This window comes from Bubalus kerabau, chromosome 18, assembly GCF_029407905.1.
Source record: "Bubalus kerabau isolate K-KA32 ecotype Philippines breed swamp buffalo chromosome 18, PCC_UOA_SB_1v2, whole genome shotgun sequence".
NCBI classification, from domain to species: Eukaryota; Metazoa; Chordata; class Mammalia; order Artiodactyla; family Bovidae; genus Bubalus; species Bubalus kerabau.
Window position 1 is genome coordinate 4,557,364 of NC_073641.1, and position 27,922 is coordinate 4,585,285.

Genomic DNA, 27,922 nt, shown 5'->3' on the forward strand with positions numbered 1-27,922 from the left:
TCAGAGGACACCCACTCCTCCCATCCCCGCCTCCCATCCCCGAACTGTCTTTGTCACTTTTGAACCTTCGTTTTATGTGAGAACATCTGGAAATTCTGAGAAAACCCCCAAACTACTTTCCATTCATTGAGAACCTGAAACTGGATCCTCCTTCATTTCTTTTCTAGCCACCTTCAAGTTTCTCAGGTCAGTGAGGCCTCTCAAGAGAAATCAAAGAGCTTTCTTTTCAGGTACCTACTCCCTGCCAACCAGCACAGAAATGCTTGTGAGGCTGGCCAGGCTCCAGGGGCACATTAAGGAAACTTGTCTGGAGCCAAAGGTATCTATGGGGCATCGCCCATGAAGGCCCCCTCTATCCTTCCTACCTCCTTTAGCTTCCTGAATTTTCATTTACTCCCTCTTCAACTGTCTCCCTCTCTCCCCACAACCCCATCTCCCAGACAGGCAGGGACCTGGGCAGGAGCCCTGCAGGGATGTCAGGAGGGTAGGAGGTGCTGAGGGGCATCTTGCCAGCTTACCCCTGGGGCTCTCCATCTGACTCCCTCCCTGGCCCCCAGCTCTCAAGGTGCGAGGCCAACCCTCCGGGGAATTCCTTGTGCCTTCCCACAGGAAGCCAAGATTGAGTTTCGAGGCCACTGGCTACAGTGACAAGGAGGGCACTTAGTTTTCAGAGAACGCTGTGAAGCACTTCTGTTAGGAGGTTCTGGCCAGGGAAGAAGGAGGCTCCTACAGTGGACTCTGTGGGGAATGGGAAATCATCTGAGTCAGGGGTAGGGACAGGGAAGTTGGAGCACTCTAGAAATCTCTCCAGATTTGTCCCCGAGTCCCTCCAATCTCTTCCTGGGTGGGTCTGCTCAGCCTCTGTCCTCTATTCTCTTGACTTCTGTGTCTCTTTTTGAGACTTCACAGAGTGGAAAGCATGAGGTGCTGGGCTCTGCAAGTCTTCTACACAGATAAGGTTCTCTGTTGATCCCAAAGAGCATTTAAAATACATAACCAGGAATCATAATTTTAGAGATGGTTGAGTTCTATTTTATGGATGGGAAGCTGAGGAGTAGAGGGGTGAAGTGGCTTGCCCAAGGTCATACACACTTCAAATTCTCATTTCATTATACCAAGGTAGAGGGGAGTCCCCCGAATCCAGAACCAGAGACTCATCTTCCAGACATGATGGGTGGGTGACCCATTTTATTTGACTTTCGTGGGTCTTTCATCTTAAGAATCTTCTCTGGTCCAGGAGGGTGGCTGAGACACAGCTCAGAATCAAGTCCCTGGCAGCCGGCAGCCCTAGCCAGAGCTGAGAATTCCCACAGACACCGGGAACCTGCTCAGAGCCCCACCCGCGGGAGGAGCTGTGAGAGGCTCCACCCAGCCGTCTGCCGGCAGGTCCTGCAGCTTCCTCTTTCCCACAGAGAGAGCCACTCCATCAGAGAGTGGTTGTGTGTCTGCATCCCTGGGGTCAGGGCTGACGATGGGAAGAATCTCAGGGACCCGGAAGACTATGCCCTACTTGAAAGCCCAGCCTGAAGACCTGAAGGCCCGGTCCTAACGGAGTAAGGAAACCGGTAAGGAAGCTGCTGGCCCCTCTTTGCTTGGAGCGAGAAAAGGGCAGGCGAGCCAAGTCTAAGCCCGGCAGGGAGCCGGGGAAGGGGGCTGGGGCTGGAATTTGCGGAGCACCTCCTTTGTACGAGGCCTTACCGTTGTCTTAAGAACTTTTCCTTTTATCAATACAGTGGAGGGAACTAAACTTAAGGGAGAAGTTAAGCAATCTCAGAGAAAGCACAGAAGCAAGATCAGAGCACCTTTGGTCCGATCCTAGAGCCACAGGTCTTCCTCTCTATGTCGCCACCCAGGACACACACTGGACAAGTCCAGCTTCTGTGAGTTCTCAAGGTGGACCTGTGGTGATAATGTCTCTCCTCACCTCAGCCTAATTCAGGTGCCACACCTGCTTTCCAACAAATGGTTCTGTCTATGCAGAAGTGACCGATGACAGGGGCGCAGTGCCCGTGGAGGGAGGAGGCTAACATGACAAATTTCAGCTCAGTTCAGTTCAGTCGATCAGTCGTGTCAGACTCTTTGCAACCCCATGAATCGCAGCACGCCAGGCCTCCCTGTCTATCACCAACTCCCGGAGTTTACTCAAACTCATGTCCATTGAGTCCTTGATGCCATACAGCCATCTCATCCTCTGTCGTCCCCTTCTCCTCCTGCCCCCGATCCCTCCCAGCATCAGAGTCTTTTCCAATGAGTCAACTCTTCGCATGACAAATTTCAGTTCGAAGTATTTGTGTGATGGTGATTCTGGGAATGGGAGTGGAGACAAGCACATACTGGAATTACTTCTGCTTCATGGGGTTGTAGAGTCGGACACGGCTTAGCAACCAAACAACAACAACTGCTTCTCAGAGCCCATCTAGAAAAAGGTGGCCTCAGTCACCTAGGTGACCCTGAAGTCCTGTGTCTGACAGTGTCCTCCCTGAGGTGATGCCAACCTGAGTCCCCTTGGAGCGACACTACATTCAGCTCACAGCCTGGGTATATTAGAAAGAGCTTGAGCTTTGGATTCCTGTAGTCATGGTGGAGTCGCCAAAGTCCCCATGGAAGATGGAGAAGGTAGAGGAGAAGGAAAGCAAGTGTTTGTTGAGTGCTTTCTATTCCCTTTTGTTAGATGAGAAAACCAATGCTCTGAGAGGTTAAACAACTCAGGGGTGCCTGAATCCAAAGTTCAAGGTCTACCAGTGGAAGTTGGACCTTGGCAGAGATCCCCTCAGAGGAGGGTAAGAGTGCATAGGCTGCCCCCACTCAGGAGTGGATCTGAGTGCCTGAGTACCATGCTCCCTACAGACGCAGGAGGCTGGTGGTTCCAGCAGAATCTTGTGGCTGCAAGACAACCCTCCGGGCACCGCCCCCTGGTGGCTCAGTGCGTAGCCCTGCCAAACGCCATTCCCCGAGTCTGCGTCACAGCTGGTGGCCAAACCTCCATTCAGGCAGTCAGGCACGCAAGCTGCCACCTAAGGGCTGGTGCCTCTGCCACACGGGACGAGGGCACCAGCTGCACTTGCCACTTAGGCCATGCTGTGAACGCAGTACTCTATCCCAGAGATGGGTTTTGTGGAACCCAGTTCAGCTCCAGGACCTGAGGCCTCTCTTCCCAGATATAGCACATAAAAGAGGGGCTTGGAAGACCTGGGTTCAAATCACAGGCACTTAATGGCCCTGTGACCTCAGTCAAAACCTTTCACTGACCTGAGAGTCACTCTCGAAATTAACACCTACTGGGTGAGTTGGTGAGAATTAAATGAGATTAATCACCAAGAGTGGCACCTAGCAGGCATTTAGAGGGCTTTCTCCTTTTCTCCTTTCTTCCCTTATAAAAATGAGACATTCTCAGCGCCGTTACCAGAGCAAGCAGGTTGCGATGGGATCACCCGTCTAAGTCTAGCCTGGGTAAAGCTTCTCAGAGCATGAACTCTTTGGAGCAGCTTCAAAGGCTCAGGGCCCAGACATTCTCTCTTCCTAACTTAGGGTTGACCACAGGAAACACATGATTCAGCTGGAGTCTTGGAGCTGAAGACTGGGTGTTTCCAACGTACTTGACTGAGGGTGGTACCTTATGAGAGAAGAAAGAGTTGAGACATATCCCAGATGAGAATGGAGCTAATTCAGGCCAGACTAGAAAGAAGTTGTCAGTGGCCATGGGCTACAGGGAGAGACTAAGTGCAGTAAGTAGCAGGGTGTCCATAGAAGAGACTCCATATCTGTCCCCACCATCTGGAGGGCCCCTGGCCTCCTTCATTCACCTGGCAAATGCACACACATCCTTCAAGAACCCGTGACCCTCTCTATGGCTTCCATCCTAGCGCTGTGGCACCGTCCCCCATGGAGCTGGCCACGCACTTCCTTTGTGTTCCCTCCTTGAATCCCTTTGCCTCGGCCCCCGTCACAGGACAGTCACCGGGAACTCCGGTCTCTTTCACTGCTCACACTCCTCTGTCCCCAGCAGACCGCAGCTCTTGGGGGGCCTCACATGAGTCTGATTCATAGGAGGATCCCGCTAAGCCTTTGGAAAGTTGAATGAAGGGATAGAGGGCATGGGAGTGCTCCCTGGACCTTCTTAAACATGACTCTGGGATTAAGAGGAAGGACAAGGGTCGGGGAGATGCACTAAAGGGAGAAAGTGTGATTACGAACATTGGTGGATCGATAATGGTGATTTTATGGCTGGTATTGTTGGCGCACGAGCAGGAAAAAACTGAGGCAGGGAAATATGACAGAGTGCAGATTTATAGGAGTTTACACATGTGCAGAGATGTTCATTATTGGCTTTGTAACAGTAAAAGATTCAGAAATAACTTAGTAACCATATAGGACATGTGTTATATAAATGTTAGTACACTGCTGCTGCTGCTGCTAAGTCGCTTCAGTCGTGTCCAACTCTGTGCGACCCCACAGACGGCAGCCCATCAGGCTCCCCGTCCCTGGGATTCTCCAGGCAAGAATACTGGAGTGGGTTGCCATTTCCTTCTCCAATGCATGAAAGTGAAAAGTGAAAGTGAAGTCGCTCAGTCGTGTCCGACTCTTAGCGACTCCATGGACTGCAGCCCACCAGGCTCCTCCATCCATGGGAGGAGCCATGGATGGAATCTTATGAAATATCTTGTTGCCATCACAAACAATGAGGCAGATCTATAGGAATGACATGGAAAGTTCCCACTGACATTGGGAAAGAGTATGTGTCATGGTACAGTGGTTAAAAGTACTTGTAGGTCAAATATACTTCAACTTTTTAAAGAAATATGAAAGTGAAATAACCATTAAAAAAAAACCAAAACCATAAAATGCTAAAAAAAAAAAGTGCTTGGCTCAGCTTGCCTGGATTCAGTTCTGTTCTTCACGTGCTATATAACCTTGGTATTTTCTTATCATCTCTAAGCCTCCGTTTCTTCATTTGTAAAATGACAATGGTAGTAACTACCTCAAAAAGTTGTTGTGAGGATTGAAGAGGTTCTTGGCCTAGTAAAAGCATGCATTCAATATTTAATAAAGATTTGCTTTTATTATTAAGTGAAAATGTATGTAGCAAAAACTGTATGCCATCATTCCAGTTTTGCTTTTAAATCTTTTTCTTCATGCAAAGATATATGTGTACATAAAAATATAGTGGATGTATGCATAAAGCAACCGTTAACAATTGTTATCTGGGATGTATGAGACTAGAGAAGTGAGGGAGGGATTTACACTGTTTTTTTAAGAGTTAATTTTTTCAGAACTTTTAAGTTCACAGCAAAACTGAGCTCCATACACATACACAGCCTCCTCCACCATCAACATCTCCCACCCTAGTGGTACGTGTGTCAAATTGATACACCTACTTCAACACATCACTGAGATTTTCACGTTTGACTGTATACATCTCTAGTTCATTTCCATTCCTAGAATAAACATGTGTTTGTTTTGTAAGTCATGTTAATTAATGGCTGATTTGCACCCTGAGCCCCAGAATGGCAAGACTCTAGAAAGTGACCTTGTGCACAGAGACTACCAAAGAGGTCAAATTTGGGACCTGAGCCCCGCCCCCGCCCTGAGGACCTCCGCTGCTGTCCCCAGAGTGACAGTTCGCAGGCTCACCTGCCTGGGTACCTGCCTCTCCCAGAGATATCTGACAGCAGTCCCCAAACCGAGGGGGCCAGCCCCTAGGCCGTGCCTCCCCTGACAGTCTGCACGCACACGATGCTCACCCGCACCGGCTAAGCAGCTTCAAGGCACCAGGGAGCAGGTCCGGGGGTGGAGAGCAGCCCATGACTGGGTCTTGAGGCTGCCAGCCCTGTCTGTGAAGCCTCCTCTGACATTCACCAGCACAGAGACATTTCTGGGAGTGCTGTATTCTCATTGCAATACGGGGATAAACCTGCCCATCTCACAAGGCCATTGTGAGCACAGATGAGGAGAATCTATAGGAAAGTACCTAACATGTTCCTTGGCCCATGGAGGTCCTCGGGAAGTTCTCATTTCCTGCTTAACAGGCCTAGACCCTCCGATATACGGCATGGTCGGAGGGGAGTATGTGGTTGGGATGTCCTTCCTGGAAAATCAGGACAAGGACAGGGTGAGCTTTCCACACATGCACCTCAGGACGCACCAGCTGCATTTCTGCTCTGGAGAACCGCTCGCTAAACAGGTCCTCAGCCTTTATTTGAAATGTGATCCTCCAACGAAATTGAGTGAGTTGAAGCAATACGGCTGAATCTAGAGCCTGTCATACAGAGTGAAGTAAGTCAGAGAAAAACAAATATCATATATTAATGCATATATATGGAATCTAGAGGAATGGTACCGATGAAGCTATTTGCAGGGCAGGAATAGACGCACAGATGTAGAGAACAGACTTATTGACACAGTGGTCGAGGAGGAGGAGAGGGGATGAGCTGAGAGAGTGGCACTGACGTATATTCACTATTGTGTATAAAACAGATAGCTGATGGGAAGCTGCTGGGTAGCGCAGGGGGCTCAGTGTGGCGCTCTGTGATGACCTCGAGGGGTGGGGTGGGGGTGTGGTGGCAGGGAGACTCAGGAAGGAGGGGATATATGAATACATGTGGCTGATTCATGATGTTGTACAGCAGAAACTGACACCACACCATTCCAGTTTTAAAAAGTGGAAAAAAAATGTGATCTTCCAAAATGAAGGCATTCCTGGATGACATGCAGGGAGGAGCTGCATGTGGGTGTGGGAAGAGGCTGTCCCCCACAGAGTTGGAGAAAATGCTGTACCTGACCCTCCAGGAGGGAAAAGCTGGGCTGGGCGGAGGCACGCTCTGGGGGTCGGCTGCCTCCCACCTGCCCCATCTGCTTCCCCAGGTGGTTTCTACTTCGGCCTCATGCTACACGTGCAGCTCCCCAACATGAGGCGCAGTCTCCACCTGACCTTCCTGTGGCTGAGTCTCTTCTCCGCAAGGTGAGCTCTGCCACCCACAGTGGCCTTGGTCTGAACTGCTTTGGGTTTTGCACACGGTGGGACGGGTGGCAGTCCTTTCTACTTACCGACAACAAGACAAATCCTAGTGCCTTCGCCCCGCTGACGCACCAGGACATACAGTGTCATGCCATGCTTTTCTGTCTGGAGAAGTCAAGCTTCCAAAATGGTCAGAGATGGATAAATCCCTTTTGTTTTGGGGGGAAGGTTTTGAGTGTTTCCAAATTACCACGACATTATGATACATGGCAAATGCATAATAACGTGGGGTGAGATAGAGATATGTTTAATTCAGCAGCTGAAAATTGGAGAGTTCTCTTTGGAAGAGTCGCTGCTGGTACGTGAGCACAGGCACACGCACGTGCATGCTTGTGTGCTCAGTTGTGTCTGACTCTTTGCAACCCATGGGCTGCATGCAGCCCTCCAGGCTCCTCTGTCCATGGAATTTTCCAGGCAAGAATACTGGAGTGGGTTGCCATTTCCTACTCCAGAGGATCTTCCTGACCCAGGGATCAAACCTGCGTCTCCTGCGTCTTTTGCATTGACAAACAGATTCTTTACCACTGAGCCACTTGGAAGCCCATATAACCACACACATACATGCAAACACAAGCTCAGGTTTCAAGTTTGTATGTATGCATGTTGATCCGCACATCAGCACGCACGTACACTGAAACCTGTTTTCTTTTGCAGGATGTGCGTCCAGGGGAATCAGTTTAACATCGAGGTCAGCAGAAGCAACAAGCTGTCCCTGCCTGGCTTTGAGAATCTCACAGCAGGATATAACAAGTTTCTCAGGCCCAATTTTGGCGGTAGGTCATTCTTTTTGCCCAGGACATCAATTCGAAAAGAACAGGACCAGAGATAATATGCAGATAAGGGTTTCGGGAGACTGTAGTTGACTGCTTTTTCTGATCTATCAGATTGGCAGTGATACAGACAGCTGCCAGTTAGTTTCCATGCTGCTTGGGAGAAAGCACTTTCTCTGGTCTCTCCACCTGCAGGATACAGAAATCCTCCTCCCCAGAGAGGTTACTAGAGCTTCCTCACTACCCCATACCTGCTGTCTGCCTTCTACCTTCACTTCAGGTATCATTACTCGAGAAACCCACTATGTCTCACCAGGACTGTTCCACCTGTTCTTCATGCCTCAGCCTGCCACCTCAAGACTAACCCTCTACTCTGCCATTCGGAAGACCCACCTGGGCCCTTTGCTGCTCAGAATACTTCCTGCTGCCCAGTGTCTCCAGCCTAGAGTCCAGAGCCCTCTGCGTGGCCCACTCAGAACCTCCCAGCCCACCTCTATCTGTCACCCTCATGTCCCCAGCTTCTCCCCGCTATGCCCTTACACAAATGTGCCCCCAGACCTCCTTGGCCTTTCTGGTCTCCATGCTTTTTGCTCAGACTGTTTATCTGCCACGAAGAGCTTGTTCCAATTTGACTCCTGGTAAAATGCCAGTTTTCCTTCATGTCTCAGATCAAAGGCTTCCCCTTCTGAGCAGCCCACACAGATTCCTCCAGGCCTCATGCCCTTTCTTCACACTTTATTCTGAACATACTTCTAGATCATAGCTGTTACTGGGTGCTGCTGTCACTGGCTTTATGTCTGTCTCGGCTCTAGGCTGAAATCCCTTGCAGAAATCCTGCTTTATTTACTTCAGTAGCCCCAGCGGTATCTAAGTGCTCAGCAGGTAGCAAGTTGTCAATTAATATACATCTTGAAAAATGAGGCAAGGATGGAAAGAATGAAGCCACCACCTACCTCCTTCTCACAGGGTCTCAGCCTCTCTGTTTGTAAAATGCAAGACTGAACAAGGTGGTTACTAATGTCTTGTTACCTTGAGTAATAGAAAGAGCCTTAGAGTCAAATAAACCTGAGTTTGGCTCCTGGCTCAACTGCTGGGCAAGCATCTTAGTTTTCTGTAACTAGGGGCATATCATCTACCTCACAAGGAAGAGTGAATGAAGTGTTTAAATATATCATCAGGTTGCCATCTGTTTTAATCCCTTTGCCTTCCTGCTCCTCCCTTCAGTTGATATTAATAAAATTCTCAGGTCAGATCTAGGATTAGTGGGTTAGTCCAGGTCCTCTGAGGAGCAGACAATGAGAGAGGATTATCCTTGCAAGATATTTATTGGGGCCATATCTATGACAAAATATGGGGCAGGAAAAGGAGGAAGCTGGAAAGTTGAAGGGAAGAAGGGAGGGAGGGAAGAAAGGCTGGTGGAGGTGCTTTAGACCACAGTGCAGTTCTAAGTGTGTTCAGAAAGTCCACCACAGAGTCCTTGAGCGGAAGGTCCCATCACAGCAGTCTCCCATCTCTGTGCCTCCCAGGAGCAGGCCTGCTTTAGTATTCCTAACACTTTCAGGCCCCAGTGGGATGCAGCCCATGGGAAGTGTGGCCTCTGAACAAGTGTGGTGAAAGGTTTCAGAGCACAGCAGCTGGGGCCACCCACACCCCTTCAGATGGAGATCTGAGAGACCCAGCCTCATGGCCACACATTTAGGATTTGAGGTCCTTAAGTTAAGGGACCTTGGGGGGCTTCCACCTCCCCTGGTTTTCCCAGGACCAACTGAATGCTAATGATAAGCCTGGGAGTATGCACATCTGGTTAGATTTGCTGAACAACTTCTCTGCCTCCCAGATGCCAAACAGCTGGGCCAGAACACTGCCCTCTTGTTGCTGGCTCGTGGGCCAACAGGGTGCAGAGTCCCTGGGTAACATACCCATTCTGAGCCTGAGGTGGCCCTCAGGGACATGAGGCGCACACCCACCTGGGGTGGAAATGGGGCAAGGGGTCCTCAGTCAAAAAGAGGGGAAGGCACACCCCCCACCCCTTGTCATGAGCCTTTGGCACTCTGCCTCCTAACAGAACCTACACGTATGAGGCAGCCTCCAGGCCCACAGAGGGGCTATAGTTCTCTGGAGTAACGTCTGTCCACCCAGGTCTAGGACCCTGAGGTCCCTGAGTGACCAGACCTCCGTAGGGCTTTTCAGGGACTGAGCTTGGTGGTTCTGCAAGCCTCTGCCCAGGACCTGGCCTTGACCTGTTTCCTAGGAGAAAGCTGCCCTCTGGTGGCACCGCTCACTTTTCTAACTCACAGGGAAGAAAGAACAAACTCTGGTCCATAAAGCAGCCAACTGAGGAAAAGCCGGGACTAGACTACCTGGCGGAGAGGGCGGTGGCACCCACTCCAGTGCCCCTGCCTAGCGGAGAGGGCAGTGGCACCCACTCCAGTGCCCCTGCCTGGAGAATCCCAGGGACGGGGGAGCCTGGTGGCTGCAGTCCATGGGGTCCCTGAGGGTCGGACACGACTGAGCGACTTCACTTTCACCTTTCACTTTCACGCATTGGAGAAGGAAATGGCAACCACTCCGGTGTTCTTGCCTGGAGAATCCCAGGGACAGGGGAGCCTGGTGGGCTGCCGTCTATGGGGTCGCACAGAGTCGGACACGACTGAGCGACTTAGCAGCAGCAGACTACCTAGAAAGAAACTAAACGTACAAAGCCCGCAGTGAGCCTGAAGCACTGGTACGTCTTCGGTTCTCCATGTTCCTCAGGGGTGGCAACCAGCGCTGACCTACGCCTGCCGTGTGCCAAGCTCTTACAATCGATCCCGTGACCTTCCCAACCCCACCCTGATAACCGACATTAGTAGCTGTATTTTAAAGATGAGAAACTGTAAAACAGAGAGGTTTAGCAGTTTGTTCAAGGTCACACTGCTGGGGTGTGGCCACTCTGACCCTAAGCTTCTCTTCTTGATGCGACACCTTGCTGCCATGAGGGGCAGAGAGCCACTTAGCACCTTAACTCCGTCAGCACCTTCCAGGGTCTGCCCTGAAAGATCTACCCCTTTCCTACCAAGTATTCAGTTAATTATTTTTAATTGCACTGGCTTTAAAACTCCAGTTCCAAGTTCTTCCCTATATCCTGCAGCTTGATTTCCTTCAATTAATAAATAGGCTGCTCTCTGATTTCTCCCAGTTTGATGCGGTGAAGCATTTTGAATTCCACCTCTCCTTCTCCTAGTTAATGTGTTGTCACAGTTCCCTGAGGTACCCCCAGTTATTATCCCAAGTAAATGCTTTCCACCTATTAACCTGATGAAGAAGGTTGTTTCTTTTCCAGAATTAGCTAACATCATGGAAGAGAGGGATAAGGGAAGGGAAATGATATTTACCGAGTGCATGGTATGACATGATAGAAACCATGCTGGGGGCTCTGTACACATAATTATTTCTGGGCACCTTCTGTATGTCTAGCTAGGCAACCATTTGTGCATATTCTGGCTCGTCACCTGCAAAGAAGCTACCACACACCTTCTCTCATTTAACCTTCTCCATGACCCTCTGATGTCATTAGCATTATTCAAACCTGCGGGTGAGAAAGCTGCAGTTCTGAAAGGTCTGCTAACTTCCCAGATCAAAACTCACATCTTCCTGACTCCTGGACTTTTGTTCCACATCTCTAGTCTCAGGGGGAGTAAACATTCCTGGCCTGGCCACTGAGAATGGTGGCTCCCATTCTTCTTCACTTCTTCTTACTTCACTTGAGAGGTAAGACAGGCAGCCTCAGAAATCAGGCCCATCTGCCCAGACTCCAGGATTGAGGCCCAGCATCTGTACACCAGACCAAATGGGGATGGTTCTGCAATTGTAAATAGTTTAAGGTGCCTGGAGAGCACAGGAAGAGGAGAAAGATGTCAGGAGGTGAGTGGAAGCTCAACCATGAGCAGTCTTGAATGCCATCTGGTAGTAAATTTACTTGGTTGAGGGGGGGAGATATATTTGTGTGCAAGTTCCCAAATCTCTATTACATTTCGAAGTAAATGAGTCCCTCACAAGCACCATAGGAAAAAGTCCTCTAAGTAGGAAGTAGCAGATACCATTCCATTCCTTCAAATAAACACTAATGACTATAGTGTGGTCTCGCTTCCGTGTGCTTAGCTAAGTGTATACGTGTGCGTTGCTTTTTCATACGAAAGAGAGGCACACCCTGTATGGACATTTCTCCTGCGAGGGGGAGGATAGAAATTCATCTTTTATTTATAAGCTTCTAAACTGTTTAAAATTTTGCAATAGATCACTGTTACTTTTTAAATTTTCCAAGATATATGTATTTCTTATGTGCATACTTGCCAAGTTGCTTCAATTGTGTCTGACTCTTTGAGACCTTATCTGATTCTTTGCAACCCCTTGGACTGTGGCCCACCAGGCTCCTCTGTCGATGGGATTTTCCAGGCAAGAATACTGGAATGGGTTGCCTTTCCCCTCTCCGGGGGATCTTCCTGAGCCAGGGATCGAACCTGCGTCTCTTGCATCTCCTGAATTATAGATTCGTTACCACTAGCGCCACCTGGGAAGCCCATATATTTCTTATATATATTTTTTTATTAGTTATGAATGTATATAACTATATTTCTTAACTGTGCTAATGTTAGCAAGTCTGTTTATATTTCTAGGTAAGGCTTTATATTTTATATTTCTAGGTAAGGCTTTCTGTGTTTTCTCCATTCTTAGGAGAACCTGTTCAGATAGCAGTGACCCTGGACATTGCAAGTATCTCCAGTATTTCGGAGAGTAATATGGTAAGTGTGCTTCCCTCGCCTTCCACCCATTGAGCCCCTTCCCTGTGTTTTATGAGGAAGCCCATTCTAGCTACGCAAACAGAACAGAGACTTATTGGAATGGCAGGAACTGGAGACCTATCCTGAAACTCAAGACAGTGGAAGATGCTTGTAAAACAAATCTTCTGAGTATCAGAGGAAAAGTGAATTCAAAGGCTAGGAGCGGCAAAATGAGGGAGTGGGTGTGCTGGGTGAGGGATAAGAATGGGGAAAAATAAAATGCAGGGAAGAAGCCTAAATATCACGTGGTTCCTCACAGAGCAGGAGACAAGCTGATGAAAACCAATAATCACGTAACTTCTTTCAACCATCCTCTCACTTAAGAGAACACATTTTAGACAAGGTGGCACTATAGGCAGTTTGCCACGAGAGTCCGCTGTAGACCCCAGGTAAACTGGGCAGCCTTGAAAAACTTAGTGTGGCCTTTGTGATCAAGGGAAAGTAAGTTAAGGCCCTGAACCCACTCCTATGCGGCTCCCTTTGGGCAGTGGATGTTGTTGTCTGGAATGAATAAGGTGTTTTGTCCTCATATAGTTGCAGGCCACCACCTCAAGGCAAGCTTCTTTCACCCCTGTCTACTGTGGCATGTGCTCTTGATCTCAGTGGCGGTGGGGAGGGAAGTAAGACAGGACCCTTTTCCTTGCACTTTCTGAGCTTTCTCTTTCCGTCCACTTCCTCTCCCCGGCTGCCCCTCAGGACTACACAGCCACCATATACCTCAGACAGCGCTGGACGGACCAGCGGCTGGTGTTCGAAGGCAACAAGAGCTTCACTCTGGATGCGCGCCTAGTGGAGTTCCTCTGGGTGCCAGACACCTACATCGTGGAGTCCAAGAAGTCCTTCCTCCACGAAGTCACTGTGGGGAACAGACTCATCCGCCTCTTCTCCAATGGCACAGTCCTGTATGCCCTCAGGTAACCGGGCGCCTGTGACCTCAGGGTTGGAGGGGAAAGAGCGGGGAGGAAAGGCAAAGGATGTTCTGACCAGTCTTCAGTAACCACCTCCCCTTCTCATGGGCCTGCCTTCTTAGGTCCTTGTCCTCAGAGCAGAAGGGCCCTTTCTCAGTCCAGTTTGGCTCAACAAGTCTGTACTGAGAATGCGTGCTCCGTGCCAGGCCTTTGCTGGATGCTGAGGCCATGGGGCTGAATCAGATGTTGTCCTGACACAGACACATAAGCAAAGGAAGTCAGGGCACTGGGGGCCCGAGCCGGGAGTGGGACAGTGGTTTGGGGTGATGTTAGAGGAGGTTTTCGCAGGACTCTAAGCTGAGTCTTAAAGAGTAAAAGGAAGTTAGCTAGGAAGAGGGAAGGGGAACAGGAAACGCAGACAGAAAGGTGATACAAAGAACTTCCTTTTCCTGGGCGCAGCGGGGCAGTTGGTGGCTACAGAATACATCTCTACTTAGGTGAGGTGTTCTCGTACAGGTAGAAAATCAAAGTACAGTCCTCTAAAGCCTCACCATCTATAGTCATGGGTTCTGCTTTGCCCCTTCTTCAAATCTCTGAGACCAAAACTTCCTTCCACCCTTCAGAACTTCATCAAGTTGTTGTTTGGCGGCAACAGGAAGGATGCCCCTAAGGTGCTCCCTGGGGCAGCCTACAGGCAGAGGACTCACCACTGCCTCTGCCAGGGCTAAACAATGACTGCAAGCCTAATGCTGCTAGAGGCCTTCAGTAGAAGGCTAGGGACCATGGACAGAGGAGCCTGGGGGCTACAGTCCACAGGGTCACAAAGAGTCGGACATGACTGAGCGACTTCACACACACACACACACACGGACCAAATATTCATGAAAGTGAAAGTGAAAGTCGCTCAGTTGTGTTCAACCCCATGCACTATACAGTCTATGGAATTTTCCAGGCCAGAATACTGGAGTGTGAGCTTTTCCCTTCTCAAGGGGATCTTCCCAACCCAGGGATCAAACTCAGGTCTCCCGCATTGCAGGTGGATTCTTTACCAGCTGAGCCACAGAGGTCAGCCCAAACCTCAGCACCTCTTTCGAGAAGTCCAATAGACCTCTCCCTTGACCCTAACTCCATCACTACTAAGGTGCCCCTTCCTTGCGTTCCCACAGCACGTGTGAGTGTGCATGTGCGTGTGTTTGTGTCTCTGTATTATTGCACATAACAGTGCAATAATGCAAGTACAAGGATAACAAATACTGGATGATGGTTCATAGCCTTGCTCCAGAGTCAGACAGATTTAGGGCCAAGTCCCTGCTCTCTGACCTTAGGCAAGTTTTTGACTCGCAGAGCCCAGAATAAACTGGATGCAGAAGCATCTCAAAAAAGCCAATGAATGATTCTGTTTTGTGATATTGTTGCAAGTTTGTCTCTGAATTGCCAACATTCTAACTTTCTGCACTCTGGACTCTGGCTTTAACCAAGTCTCTCAAGTATTGCTTAGTGCAGAAAAACTCAGGACTGCTTTGAATGTAGGCACCAAGTCACACATTCACTCTAAGAGTCAAGGTGAAAGTTCTCTTGGAGTGGCCCTTAAGAGGGAGGGTATACTTTCTATAGCATCCTTATAACACTCTCTACGAACCCATTTTTCCTTTCTTAGAATCACAACAACTGTTGCGTGTAACATGGACCTGTCTAAATACCCCATGGACACACAGACATGCAAGTTGCAACTAGAGAGCTGTGAGTATACGTCATGCGGGCCCCTTAGATGAGTTTCTGGGGTGACTTAGATCTGTGTATGTGTGCTGCTGCTGCTGCTGCTAAGTCGCTTCAGTCGTGTCTGACTCTGTGTGACCCCATAGACAGCAGCCCACCAGGCTCCCCCGTCCCTGGGATTCTCCAGGCAAGAACACTGGAGTGGGTTGCCATTTCCTCCTCCAATGCATGAAAGTGAAAAGTGAAAGTGAAGTCGCTCAGTCATGTCCGACTCCTAGCGACCCCATGGACTGCAGCCCACCAGGCTCCTCCGTCCCTGGGATCCTCCAGGCAAAAGTACTGGAGTGGGGTGCCATTGCCTTCTCCGTGTATGTGTGAGGAGTGTCCTATTCATAGTAGACTTTCTCTCCTTGATGTTGATGACAATGGGTTTATCCCTTCTGGGTATATGTCCAGAGAGATTCAGAGACCTTCAAAAATAAACCTTTCAACTTTATGTGTTTGGGAGAGGACCCCTGTGCATCGGCACCAAGTATTGCCACCTACAACTAGACAGGACAGCAAAGCAAACAAGAGTCAATAGGACTAGGAAGGAGTCTCAGGAACTACTAAGTCATGGAAGCCAGGAAGAGCACAGCAGAAGTAAGAACTGGCAGATATGCAAAACAATCATTGACCTTTATTGCTAGACTGCTTTAAACTTCTAAAATAAATTATTTGATATACATAAAGCTTAATAGCATAATGCCAGTAAGTGGACATCTAAACTGCATCCTGGGGATTTGCTCATGATGAAGAATGAGGATTTACTCTAAGCTGATGGGTGTCAGATGAATTCCTGGCCCTGTGAGTGATCTTGTGGTTCCTTAGTAAACCACTCTGAAATGCCTACCATGGGGACATGGCACCTGTGATACAAGTCCTAGGGAGAAAATGCCACAGACAGCGATCATTAAGGCATCAAGGCATGGCTTGCACAAGGAGGAAAAACTGTAGTCAAGCTGTGGAAACCACTGGGTGCTTCTTACATGAGGACACTAGTGACCAACATCTGAGAAACAGAACCATTATGAGACAGCAGTCATTTTTCAGAGGTGGACGTTTAATTAAAGACTCGGGCAGGCAGATTAATTACCTTATTGATTAAATGCATGAAAAACCTTCTTGAAGCAATGCAGCTGTTTGGGGGCAGACTACAACTTGAGGTTAACAAAAAGAGTGCTCATTTTCAGCCCCATGTACAGAGAGCAGTTGCCCTCCATGGGTGGCTGTGCTCATCTCAAATCTCAGGAGTGAGATTCTCCTGGAAACTCCAGCAATCTGCTTGCACAAATATTGTCCCCAGTGAGCAGAGGAAGCTTTCACTGAATCTGGGTTCAGAAACGTCACCAAGGGCTTTTTCTTGAATGCTATCCCTAGAAAAGAATTGATACCATGCCACAATTGCCCATATCCACTCAGGGAAAGAGCAATGAGAAGGTAATGATTGTGAGCATTTACCAGTCACTTTGCCCACAAAGGTCCATATGGTCCCAGCTATGGTTTTTCCAGTAGTCATGTACAGATGTGAGAGTTGGACTATAAAAAGGCTGAGTGCTGAAAAATTGGTGCTTTCAAATTGTGGTGCTGGAGAAGACTCTTGAGAGTCCCTTGGACATCAAGGAGATGAAACAGTCAATCCTAAAGGAAATCAGCCCTGAATATTCATCAGAAGGACTGATGCTGAAGCTGAAGCTTCAATATTTTGGCCACCTGATGTGATGAGCCAACTCACTGGAAAAGACCCTGATGCTGGGGTGGGGGCAGGAGGAGAAGGGGGCGACAGAGGATAAGATGGTTGGATGGCATCACCAACTCAATGGACATGAGTTTGAGAAAACTCCAGGAGATGGTGGGCAGGGAAGCCTGGCGTGCTGCAGTCCATGGGGTCACAAAGAGTGGGACACAAGTCAGTGACTGGACAACAACCCCACCCTTAGTTATGAAAGCAAAGTATCTAAGTAGAGGCTTGTACAACCTACTTTTTTAGATACTTTTTCCCTTTGGGATTCCAGACAAAATGATACAAGCAGTACAAGTTGCTCTGACTTGTCTCCACCTTTCAGCTGTTACGAATGACAGTGCTGTGAACATTTCTCTACAAGTCCTTTTATGGACATGATTTGATTTCTCTTGGATAGATACTTAGGAGTAAAATGCCGGGTCAAATTAATGTTTAATTTTTCAAGAAACTGTCAAACCGTTTTCCAAAGTGGTTGCACCATTTTACATTTCCACCAGCAACATTCAACTTCTCCACACTCTCACCATCTATTACTATCTTTTTAATTACAGCCATTCTAGTGGATTGAAGTGGTATCTTACTGTGGTTTTGATTTGTGTTTCCCTTATGACTAATGATTTTGAGAATCTTTTTATGTGCTTATTAACCACTCATCTATCTTCTCAAAGGTATCATCTGAGGATTAAATGAGATGATAATGTTGTAAAGCACTTAGAAAGGTAATTGCTTACTAAATGATAGATATTATCATCATCATCCATGGGCTTTGGTATTAAACTTTCTTGAGGTCCAATACTGGTTTGTTTCTCATTTGCTTTGCTATCGTGAGAAAGTTATGCAGTCTCTCTGAATCTGATCATTCTCATGTATAAAAGGGACAAAACATTACAGTTCCTCAATTCTAAGGCACAGCATGTATCGAATAACAACACTGCAGAAAAAATGTAAGCTCTAAGCTCTACTTAATATATAACAACTGTAAGATCCATTTCAATTTCGTAAAATGTAAAAAAAAAGCTTTACATAATGAAGAAATATATAGCTCTACTTTGCAAGCTTGTGAGAATCTTGGAGACATAATATGTAAAGGACTTAATGTAAATGTTTAATAAAAGGTAGCTATTATTACAATCACCAACTATATTAGTAAAACTGCTTTGAGGTTTATCAAATACTTATGTTTGCAGACATCAACAAAGTGGATGGCTGAAAGTTTTTTGGGGTTCTTTTTTTGTTGTATTATGCCAATAGGAAAATATGAACAGGCCAAATGTCCCTGAGAATCCCCTCCAAAATGTTAGACCGTCCTGAAAGGCAATAGCTACTATAGATCTTTGTGAGTTCACAGATACGTGTTGAAAAATGTTATTTAAATAATGAAAGAGGCCATTTCTAGTTACTCATCATCTACTAGGTGTATACAATGCTTAGCGTAGGACCGGTTCTCACTGACGGTGAAAAGCCCTAGCAGGTCGTCTCATTCTGGGTACACACTGTAACTACACTTGAGAAATCATGCCGGGCTTTGCATGGGGTCGTCTCTGGACTTACACCATCAAGACAGAGCTTCTGTTGTCTCTGCCTCACAGCGTTTTCCAGACCAGTTCAATCTGCCACCTTCTTGCACTGATCAGGGCACTCTTTCACTCGGCAGGGGGCTACGATGGGAATGACGTAGAGTTCAGCTGGCTGAGAGGGAACGACTCTGTGCGGGGATTGGAGAACCTGCGACTTGCTCAGTACACCATACAACAATATTTCACCTCAGTTACCAGATCACAGCAGGAAACAGGTAACTCATAGGACAGTTTGCACAAGAGCAATGTAGCCTAGTTGTATTCTGAGTCAGAAATATCACCTCTTTTTCCCTTGGCCCCTTCTGGGCCCAAGAACCCCTCTGTGATATGCCAAGCGTTTGGGCTTGGCACTTCTACCTGCTTTACACCCACTCCTGAGGTGGTCCCCAGGGGCTCACAGTCTCGTGAAGCGGGTATCCTGGAAACCAGCGGTGATGCTGCAGGAATGCTGTGACAGAGAAAGGCACAAGAGGCTCACGGGTGGGGGCATCAGCGCTCCCGTAAATGCCGTGCTATCCAACCACGATTTCTTTCATTGAAACTATGATGACAGGTCATTGTTAACTATGTTTTGGTGAACAATGGATGGTTTGAGGCAAATACAGCGAAGTTCAACATCCCACAGGGAATGCCAGGTGAGTAGGGTTGATCTCTTATCCCTTGTTCACCCTATCAGGAAATTACACACGACTGGTCTTGCAATTTGAGCTTCAGAGGAATGTCCTGTATTTCATTTTGGAAACCTATGTTCCTTCCACTTTCCTGGTGGTGTTATCCTGGGTCTCGTTTTGGATCTCCCTTGATTCAGTTCCTGCAAGAACCTGCATTGGTAAGTATTTCCAATGGGAGATTTCTAAGAACTGGGTTATTAGGTCTTATTTTTTTCTTTAACTTTCTGCCATTCTTTTATTTGATATTCACAGGACAGTTCTAGGAGCTGATTTCTTGAGAGAGAGAAAGAGAGACCACGTTAGGAATAGTGTATTTTTAAACTTTGTTTTACAGTGACAGATAAGGAAGAACGGTTATTTTGCTTACTGAACACCTCCCTCCAGTGAGAAGACGGAAATATTTAGAAAGTCGTATCATTCATACCTGTACAAAATGGGCAAATCATCTCTTTTCCAGAAGCCCACAGCCTTTTCAGAATGAGCTGTGCCCCATTTCTGAGTCCTGTCCCCACGCTGCCAGCTCTTGAGTGGAGACAGTTTGCCAGGTGGAGAAGGCAGATGCACTGACCACTGTCGTGGGTGCATTGCTCCCTTTTTCCCCAGGAGTGACCACCGTATTGTCAATGACCACACTGATGATTGGGTCCCGTACTTCTCTCCCGAACACCAACTGCTTCATAAAGGCCATCGATGTGTACCTGGGAATATGCTTTAGCTTCGTGTTTGGGGCCCTCCTGGAATATGCAGTTGCCCACTACAGCTCCTTACAGCAGATGGCAGCCAAAGATCGGGTAAGAATTTGAGGTCTCTGTGTATAATTCATCACCTGTGCCATACACTGGTCTGGAGAGAAGACCAGGACCTGGTTCCTGACCCCCCGGGATTCACTTTGCACCAGTGATTCTCATCCTTGTTCAGCTGGGCGAATCTGACAGTCATGACACCTTTTTAAAAAGACTACTCTTTTTGCCAATGAGATATTAATATGCTTAATTTTCTCACAGAAAATAACTGTGTTATCTGTATGCAACATAAAATCACAACCATAAGAACAAGCATCCATGAAAAACCTAGGATCAAATCAAACATGATCAGCTGCTTATAAATTCCAGATTAATATGTATTTACTATTTATTCTTTTGTTGCCTTCTTGTTTTCTTAAATTATACAAGCAATGGTTTACAGAAAAATGTATGGAAAAATTAAACTGTGGCAAATTTCATGATTAGCGTATTTTTCTGCTAACAGGGAGAGACTCATGATCTGGCTTAGCAGTGAAACACCTTGGTTCATCTCTCAGAATAATAATAATGATTATTATCAATTGAGCATGTATGTGCCAGACATAGTCACAAGCTCTTTGCGAATATTATGTCATTTAAAATGCTCGTGGTCATCATGTCATGGTCATGTGCTCAGTCATGTTCGAGTCTTTGTGGCCCCATGGACTGTAGCCCACCAGGCTCCTCTGCCCATGGGATTCTCTAGACAAGGACACTGAAGTGGGGTGCCATTTTCTACTCCAGGGGATCTTCCCAACCCAGGGGTCAAGCCCACATCTCCTGCATTGGCAGGCGGATTCTTTACCATCTTGTAGACACCTGTTAAAAATGCTCATAACAACTCAGTAAGGCTATCCCTATTTTTACAGTTGTGGGTTCTGAGTATGGGAAGATAAGTAATTTATTCAAGAGGACAAAGACAGGAAAAGGCAGAGCTGAGATTTGAACCTAAATCTGCTTGGCTCCAAAGTCTGACACATCTGTTATTCCCACTTGCAGTGGGCAATGGACCATGCCCTTAACTATTATTCTCTGCAGCCTCATGGAACCCTGGGGTTTTTTGGAAGCCCAAGTTTGATAGACATGGGCATACTAAAGCTCCTGTTAACAGGCAAAAAAAAAAAAAAAAAAAAAAAATAGGGATCCAATGCAGAAGAGCTGCCCCCCTTCAGCAAAGGGCCAAGACTGTACAAGGTTTAAATGGGGAGAAAAGGAAGATTCAGAATAGCCCAGAGATCCAGTTGACTTTTCTCTTGTGCTTGACTATTGCAAACAATGTTTCACACAGTCATATTACTCAAGTACTAAAGGCAAATGATCATATGTGCCAGCCAAAGAGTATGTAGGCTTTCTTTTTTTAAAAAATCAATTTATTTTTTTAAATTAAATTTATTTTTTAAATTGAAGTAGAGTTGATTTACAATGTTATATGAGTTTCAGGCGTACAGCATAATAATACTCCATTAAAGTTATGACAAAATAATGGCTACTATTGCCTGTTCTATACAATTTACCCTTGCTGCTTATATATTTTATACATAGTAGTTGAAATCATGCAGGCCCATACCCCTGTCTTGCCCCTTCTCTTTTCTCTTTCCCTCTCATAATCACTAGCTTGTTTTCTATGTCTGTGAGTCTGTTTCTCTTTTGCTAGTTGTATTCATTTATTTTTTTTTATTTCACACATAAGTGATATCACACAGTCTTTGTCTCTCTGACATTTCACTGAGCATAATATTCTCTAGATCCATCCACATTACTGCAAATGACAAAATTTCATTCATATTTATGGTTGGCTAATATTTCATTATATATATATGTATCGCACATATTCTTTATCCATTGGTCAGTTGAGCTACACTTGGATTGCTTCCATATCTTGGCTATTGTAAACGATGCATCTCTGAACAGTGGAGTGCATGTATCTTTTTGAATTAGTACTTTCATTTTTATCTGGATCTATACCCAGGAGTGCAACTGCTAGATCTTATGGTAATTCTATTTTCAGTGTCTTGATGAACCTCCTTATTGTTTTCCATGGTGACTGCACCAACTTACATTCCCAACAGTGTACAAGGATCTCCTTTTCTCCATGTCCTAGCCAATATTCATTTGTAGACTCTTCGATGGTAGCCATTCTGACAGATGCAAGGTGATGTCTTATTGTTGTTTTGATCTTCATTTTTCTAATAATTAGATATGTCAAGTATCACTTGCCTGTTAGTCATTCTGTATGTCTTCTTTGGAAAAATGTCTCTTCAGGTCCTCTGGCCATTTTTTTGATAGTGTTGTTTTTTTGATATTCAGCTGTATGACCTGTTTATATATTTTGGATATTAAACTCTTGCTGTTCATGTCATTTGCAAATATTATGTCCCATTCAGTAAGTTGTCGCTTCATTTTATTAATGGTTTCCTTAGCTGTGCAAAACTTTTAAGTTTAATTAGGCCCCATTTGTTTAATTTTTGCTTTTGTTTCTTTTTGTCTTGTGAGACTGATCCAAAAAAATATTGCTATGATTTATGTCAGAGTATTCTCCCTACGTTCTCTTCTAGGAGTCTTAAGGTTTCAGCTCTTACATTTAGATCTTTAATCCATTTTGAGTTCATTTTTGTATAAAATTAAATTTTATACGAAATTTAAAATTTAATTTTAAATTTTAATTAATTTAATTTTAAATTTTAAATTAAATAAAATTTTTCTAATTTGATTCTTGTAAATGTAGCTGTCCAGTCTTCCCAGCAGTACTTATTGAGGTAACTCTTTTCTCCATTATATGTTCTCATCTCCTTTGTCATAGATTAACTGACTGTGAAGTGGATTTATTCTTGGGCTCTCTACTCTGTTGTGCTGAACTGTATGTCTGTTTTGTGCCAGTACCATGCTGTTTTGATTACTGTATGTTTCCATCTTTGTTTTGTGTTACAGACTTTGTTTGATGTCTGTTTTGTTTGATATGAGTATTGCTACCCTGGCTTTTTTATCATTTCTGTCTGCATGAAATGTCTTCTTCTATCCCCTCACTTGCACTCTTTGCATGCATTTAACTTTTGTAGGCAGCATATAGGTGGGTCTTGTTTTTTAACTCTATCACTCACCCTGTCTTTTGTTTGAAGCATTTAGTCTATTGACATTTAAAGTAATTATTCCCTTCCATCCAGGCTTCCACATAACATTGAGCAGAGTTCCCTGTGCTCTACAGTAGACTTTTGGTGGTTATCCATTTTAAATATGGCAGTGTATCTAGGAGGGAGCTCAATGAATTGGGAAGAATGGATACATGTATATGTATGGCTGAGTCCCTTTGCTGTACCCAAAACTATCACAACATTGTTAATTGGCTATACTCCAATACAAAATAAAAAGTTTAATAAAAAATAAAATAACTACTGACAGTTACGTACCTACTGCCATGTTATTACTCATTTTCTAGTTGGTTTTTTTTGTTGTTGTTGTTCTTCTCAGTTCATTTCCTTTTTTTGTTTCTTTTCTTATGGTTGATGATTTTGTTTAATAACATTCTTACGTTCCTTTCTTTTTCATTTTTGTGTATCTGTTGTAGTGTCTTGTGGTGTCTGCTTGTTTTAAACTGGTAGTAATTTAAGCTCAAACGCATTGTAAAGGAGCTGCATTTTTTACTCCCTTCTCCTACACTTTGCATTTTTGATGTCATAGTTTACATCTCATGTGTCCTTCAACTGTTTTTTGCAGTTATGGTTGTTTTCACAATTTTTTCGTCTTTAATCTTCACACGGGCTTAATTAAGTGGTTGAGCCTCAGTTGTTACTGTACGTTTGCCTTTCCTAGTAAAGGGATTAGGATTATCCCTTTCCTACAGATTCTTTCTTCTTTTCCACTCAGAGAAAATCCTTTAACATTTCTTCTAGGGTAAGTTTACTGTTGATGAATTGTCTTAGTTTGTCCTTGTCTGAGAAGTTCTTTATCTCTTCTTCAATGCTAGATGATAATCTAGGATAACCTGGGTTGCAGGTTTTACCCTTTAGAGCATTGAATGTCACACTCTTCCGGCCTGCAAAGTTTCTGCAGAAAAATCAGCTGACAGATTTATGTGGGATCCCTTGTATATGATTCTGTATTTTTCTCTTGTTGCCTTTAGAATTCTCTCTTTATCGTTAACACTTGGCGTTTTAGTTATGTCTTGGTATGAATGTGTTTGAGTTCATCTTGCTTGGGACCCTCTGTGTTTCCTGTACCTAGATATTTGGTCCTTGTTTGGGTTTGGGAAGTTTTTAGTCATAATTTCATCAAATACATTTTCTATCCCCTTCTCTTTCTGGGACCCCTATAATGTGAACACTGATACACTTGATATTATCCCAGAGTTGTTCTCATTTATTTTTTTTACTTGTTTTTCTTTTTGCTGTTCTAATTAGGTGGTTTCTATTATTCTATCTTCTAGATCATTTATGTGTTCTTCTGTATCATTTAGTCTGCTTCATGCCTTCTAGTGTGTTTTACTTCAGTATTAAATTCTTCTTTTCTTTTCTTTTGGCCACACTGTGCGGTTTGTGGGATCTTATTCCCTGACCAGGGGTTGAACTCAGGCTCTCGACAGTGAAAGTGTGGAGTCCTAACCACTGGACATCAGGGAATCCCTAAGATTGGGTCTTTTTAAAAATATTTTTTAGTTCCTTGTTAAAATTCTCACCATGTTCATCTATTCTTTTCCCTAATTCAGTTAACATTATTAATAATAATGTTTTGAATTCTTTATCAGATATTATTTCTGTTTCACTATTTTTTCAGGGGGTTTCTTTTGCTCTTTCAACTGAGATCAGTTTCTTTGACTTTTCATTTTGCTTAAATTCCTCTGCCTCTACGAGTTTAGGTGAAGCAGCTGCCTATTGCGGTCTGGCATAGGCCTTATGTGGGTATGTCCCTACACAGAGTGCTTTTGCTGGGAAAGCTGGACGTGGTGTGGACGCTAGTCATGTCTTTCCTCAGCATGTGCTGGCAGCTGGCAGCTTGGTGGAAGGTGTGACTGCAGACGGAGGGGCTAGAACTAGAGCCTGGTGTGCGGTGTGACTTCCTTTCTGCCCGGTGACCCGCGTCACCCTATTAGGGTGGGATCTGATCCCAAGTTGCTGGAGCAGAAGCCCTGAGGATTGGGCCCATGCTGGCTCTATCCCTTTTAAATGTATGCTTTTCCCTCTCCCAGCCCCAGGGAGGTGCTGAAGGAAGGGAGGCCTACAGGCTGGGTAGGCTGCAGAGAGAGGTCCACGTTCTCTCTGATGTACTATCTGGGCAGGTACCAGCAATTGTTGCCCTTGCTCTGCTCGGGTGCAACCTCGGGTCCAGGTCCTCTTTTCCTTCATAGCTGATCATTCCTCCAGCCTCTGCCACCCCAGCCCTGCTGTGAAGTCGCACCGCAGGGCAAGCAGGACCCATGTAGACTCTCTGTGTGGACTGGAGGCCGTGAGCTACAGTGTATCAGCCATTGTCAGAGGCCTGGGCTGCTTCTGATGTGCTGCTGGGGTAGGAGTCAACAACGGCTGCCACCACCCCACCCAGGCTCTGCCCGGGATCAGGCTGCCTCTGCGTTCCACGGCTGAGCTTTCTTTCCAGTCCATGTGCTGTGTTGTTCCAGCTATGGTGGAGAATGGCAACTCCATGGGGTTGCAGGAACCATCATTATTTCTGTTTGTGTGGCAAAAACCTTAAGACACTGCTGATTTCTACTAACTTCCATAATCAGTTACTCCCTTCTCCCTGGAATAAAATGAAATCGTCAAATACCTACTAAATGCTTTACGTAATTTACACCATTTAATCTTCCCATCACTCTCAAGAGGTAGGTATTAATGTCATCAACATTTTGCAGGCAAGGAAATTGAGCTCTAAAGGAATTGGGGTGACTAAAATGTCACAATAGTGAAAGACAGAATGGGATCTGAACCCAGGTCAGTATCTTCAAAACCTGAGCAATTAACATTTAGCACCCTAGAGAAAGAAATGGCAACCCGCTCCAGTATTCTTGACTGGGAGATTCTGTGGACAAAGGAGGCTGATGGGCTACAGTCCTTGGGGTCACAAAGAGTTGGACACAACTGAGCACACACATACACTCTGCACATCTAGAACGGGCAATGGTTATTCTCCCCATTATACAAGCTGATGGCTTAAAGACAGGTGCCTATAAGCAGGATATCAGGACTGCCACGTCTTGCTTACCAGACAATGAAAACCAGTGACAAGTTCAAGTTTGTCTTCTGAGATAAGTTGGGCAGGATTGTTGATTATTTCACAATTCAAAACCCTAGTAATGTTGATCGATATTCCAAACTACTATTTCCTTTGATTTTTATGGAAAGCAAGGCACTCAGTACTGCTCTCTCTTAAACCTAATTATTCAATATTAAGACCTCTAAGTATGTGAATTGATGTTGCTTAGCCACTCAGTCATGTCTGATTCTTTGCAACAACATGAACTATAGCCCTCCAGGTTACTCTGTGCATGGGATTTCCCAGGTAAGAATACTGGAATGGGTTGCCATTTCCATCTCTAGGAGATCTTCCTGACCCAGGGATCGAACCCACCTCTCCTGCATTGGCAGGTGTATTCTTTACCGTTAAGCCACCAGGGAAGCCCCACGTATATAAATACCCACTTACTTATTTTGCTAAGTCATCTGTCAAACTAACCACCGTGTTTATGAACTAGGGGAAAGCAAAGGAAGTGGAAGAAGTCAACATTACTAACATCATCAACAGCTCCATCTCCAGCTTTAAACGGAAGATCAGTTTTGCCAGCATTGAAATTTCCGGAGATAACGTTGACTACAGCGACTTGACAATGAAAACCAGTGACAAGTTCAAGTTTGTCTTCCGAGATAAGTTGGGCAGGATTGTTGATTATTTCACAATTCAAAACCCGAGTAATGTTGATCGATATTCCAAACTACTATTTCCTTTGATTTTTATGCTAGCCAATGTATTTTACTGGGCATACTATATGTATTTTTGAGAAGATGTTGAACTGTTTGCTAAGCCAAAGATCATCAATAAAGCAACGTAATAAGGTAAACGATATTCTAAGCCAAGTGTGCACCCTAACTAATGGTGCCGCAAGTGACTAAAATAACATTTGAGCCTTTCCCCTCAAAGAATGGCTCACCCAACCATTATTTAAGCTGTGTACAAGTCCTAGCACTATGTCTTTTAATAGAAATATCTACCAATTTATTTTTTATTTTTATGAAAGACATGCCTATGGAGCCCAAGATTTCAAGCCTACCCAGAACTGACTGCCCAGTGGCTCCCTGGTCTTCATTTAACTCATACAAAAAAGGAAAAGGAAGCTATTACGTGTATTGAGTCAAGTGGCAGAGGTTGTTTCTAAATTAATCACACGTGCTATTTACTAAATCTCTACAGTGCTTAAAAAATACATTGTTGCTTAGTTGGGGAGTAACATTTTCTAGTTTTTGGTTTTGATTAAAATGAAATGGGCTTAAGTAAATTAACTGAAAGTCAGTGCAGTAAATACCAAGATGAGTTTTTAATATAGTATCTATTGCCACAGCAGAACTGTCCACATATTCCAATAAGTCCTACCATTGAAAATCAACTATAAGTGAAGAAAAATTTAGTGGACCAATAATCTCAAACATAAATCTCTTTTTTTTATTAGATATAATGGATTCCCCAAACTGGGAGAGCTCTGGGGCTTCATTCCCCCATTTAACATGTCTTATCATTTTACTATTATATGCAAGCCTGTCCTAAACAATGCTGAAGCCGTTTCCCCACATCATGGGAAAAATGGAGGAACTTTTTAAAAACTTATTCTAAGAGTCTTTATACAGACTATTGTCATGAAGCCTTGCAGAATCAAGTCCAGTTCTATCTGCTGCTTCGAC

At 45.3% G+C, this 27,922-nt stretch overlaps 1 protein-coding gene across 1 annotated transcript; it reads left to right on the plus strand.

Annotated features, from left to right (window-relative positions):
* Positions 1-6,867: 6,867 nt before the first annotated feature.
* GABRP (gamma-aminobutyric acid type A receptor subunit pi) lies at positions 6,868-27,363 on the plus strand. Its single transcript, XM_055554689.1, has 9 exons — positions 6,868-6,958; positions 7,670-7,788; positions 12,499-12,566; positions 13,302-13,519; positions 15,171-15,253; positions 18,667-18,804; positions 19,266-19,418; positions 19,864-20,051; positions 26,725-27,363. Exons 1-9 carry the CDS (start codon positions 6,882-6,884, stop codon positions 27,025-27,027), a joined length of 1,347 nt encoding a protein of 448 aa, XP_055410664.1. The 5' UTR covers positions 6,868-6,881; the 3' UTR covers positions 27,028-27,363.
* The last annotated feature ends 559 nt before the right edge of the window (positions 27,364-27,922 follow it).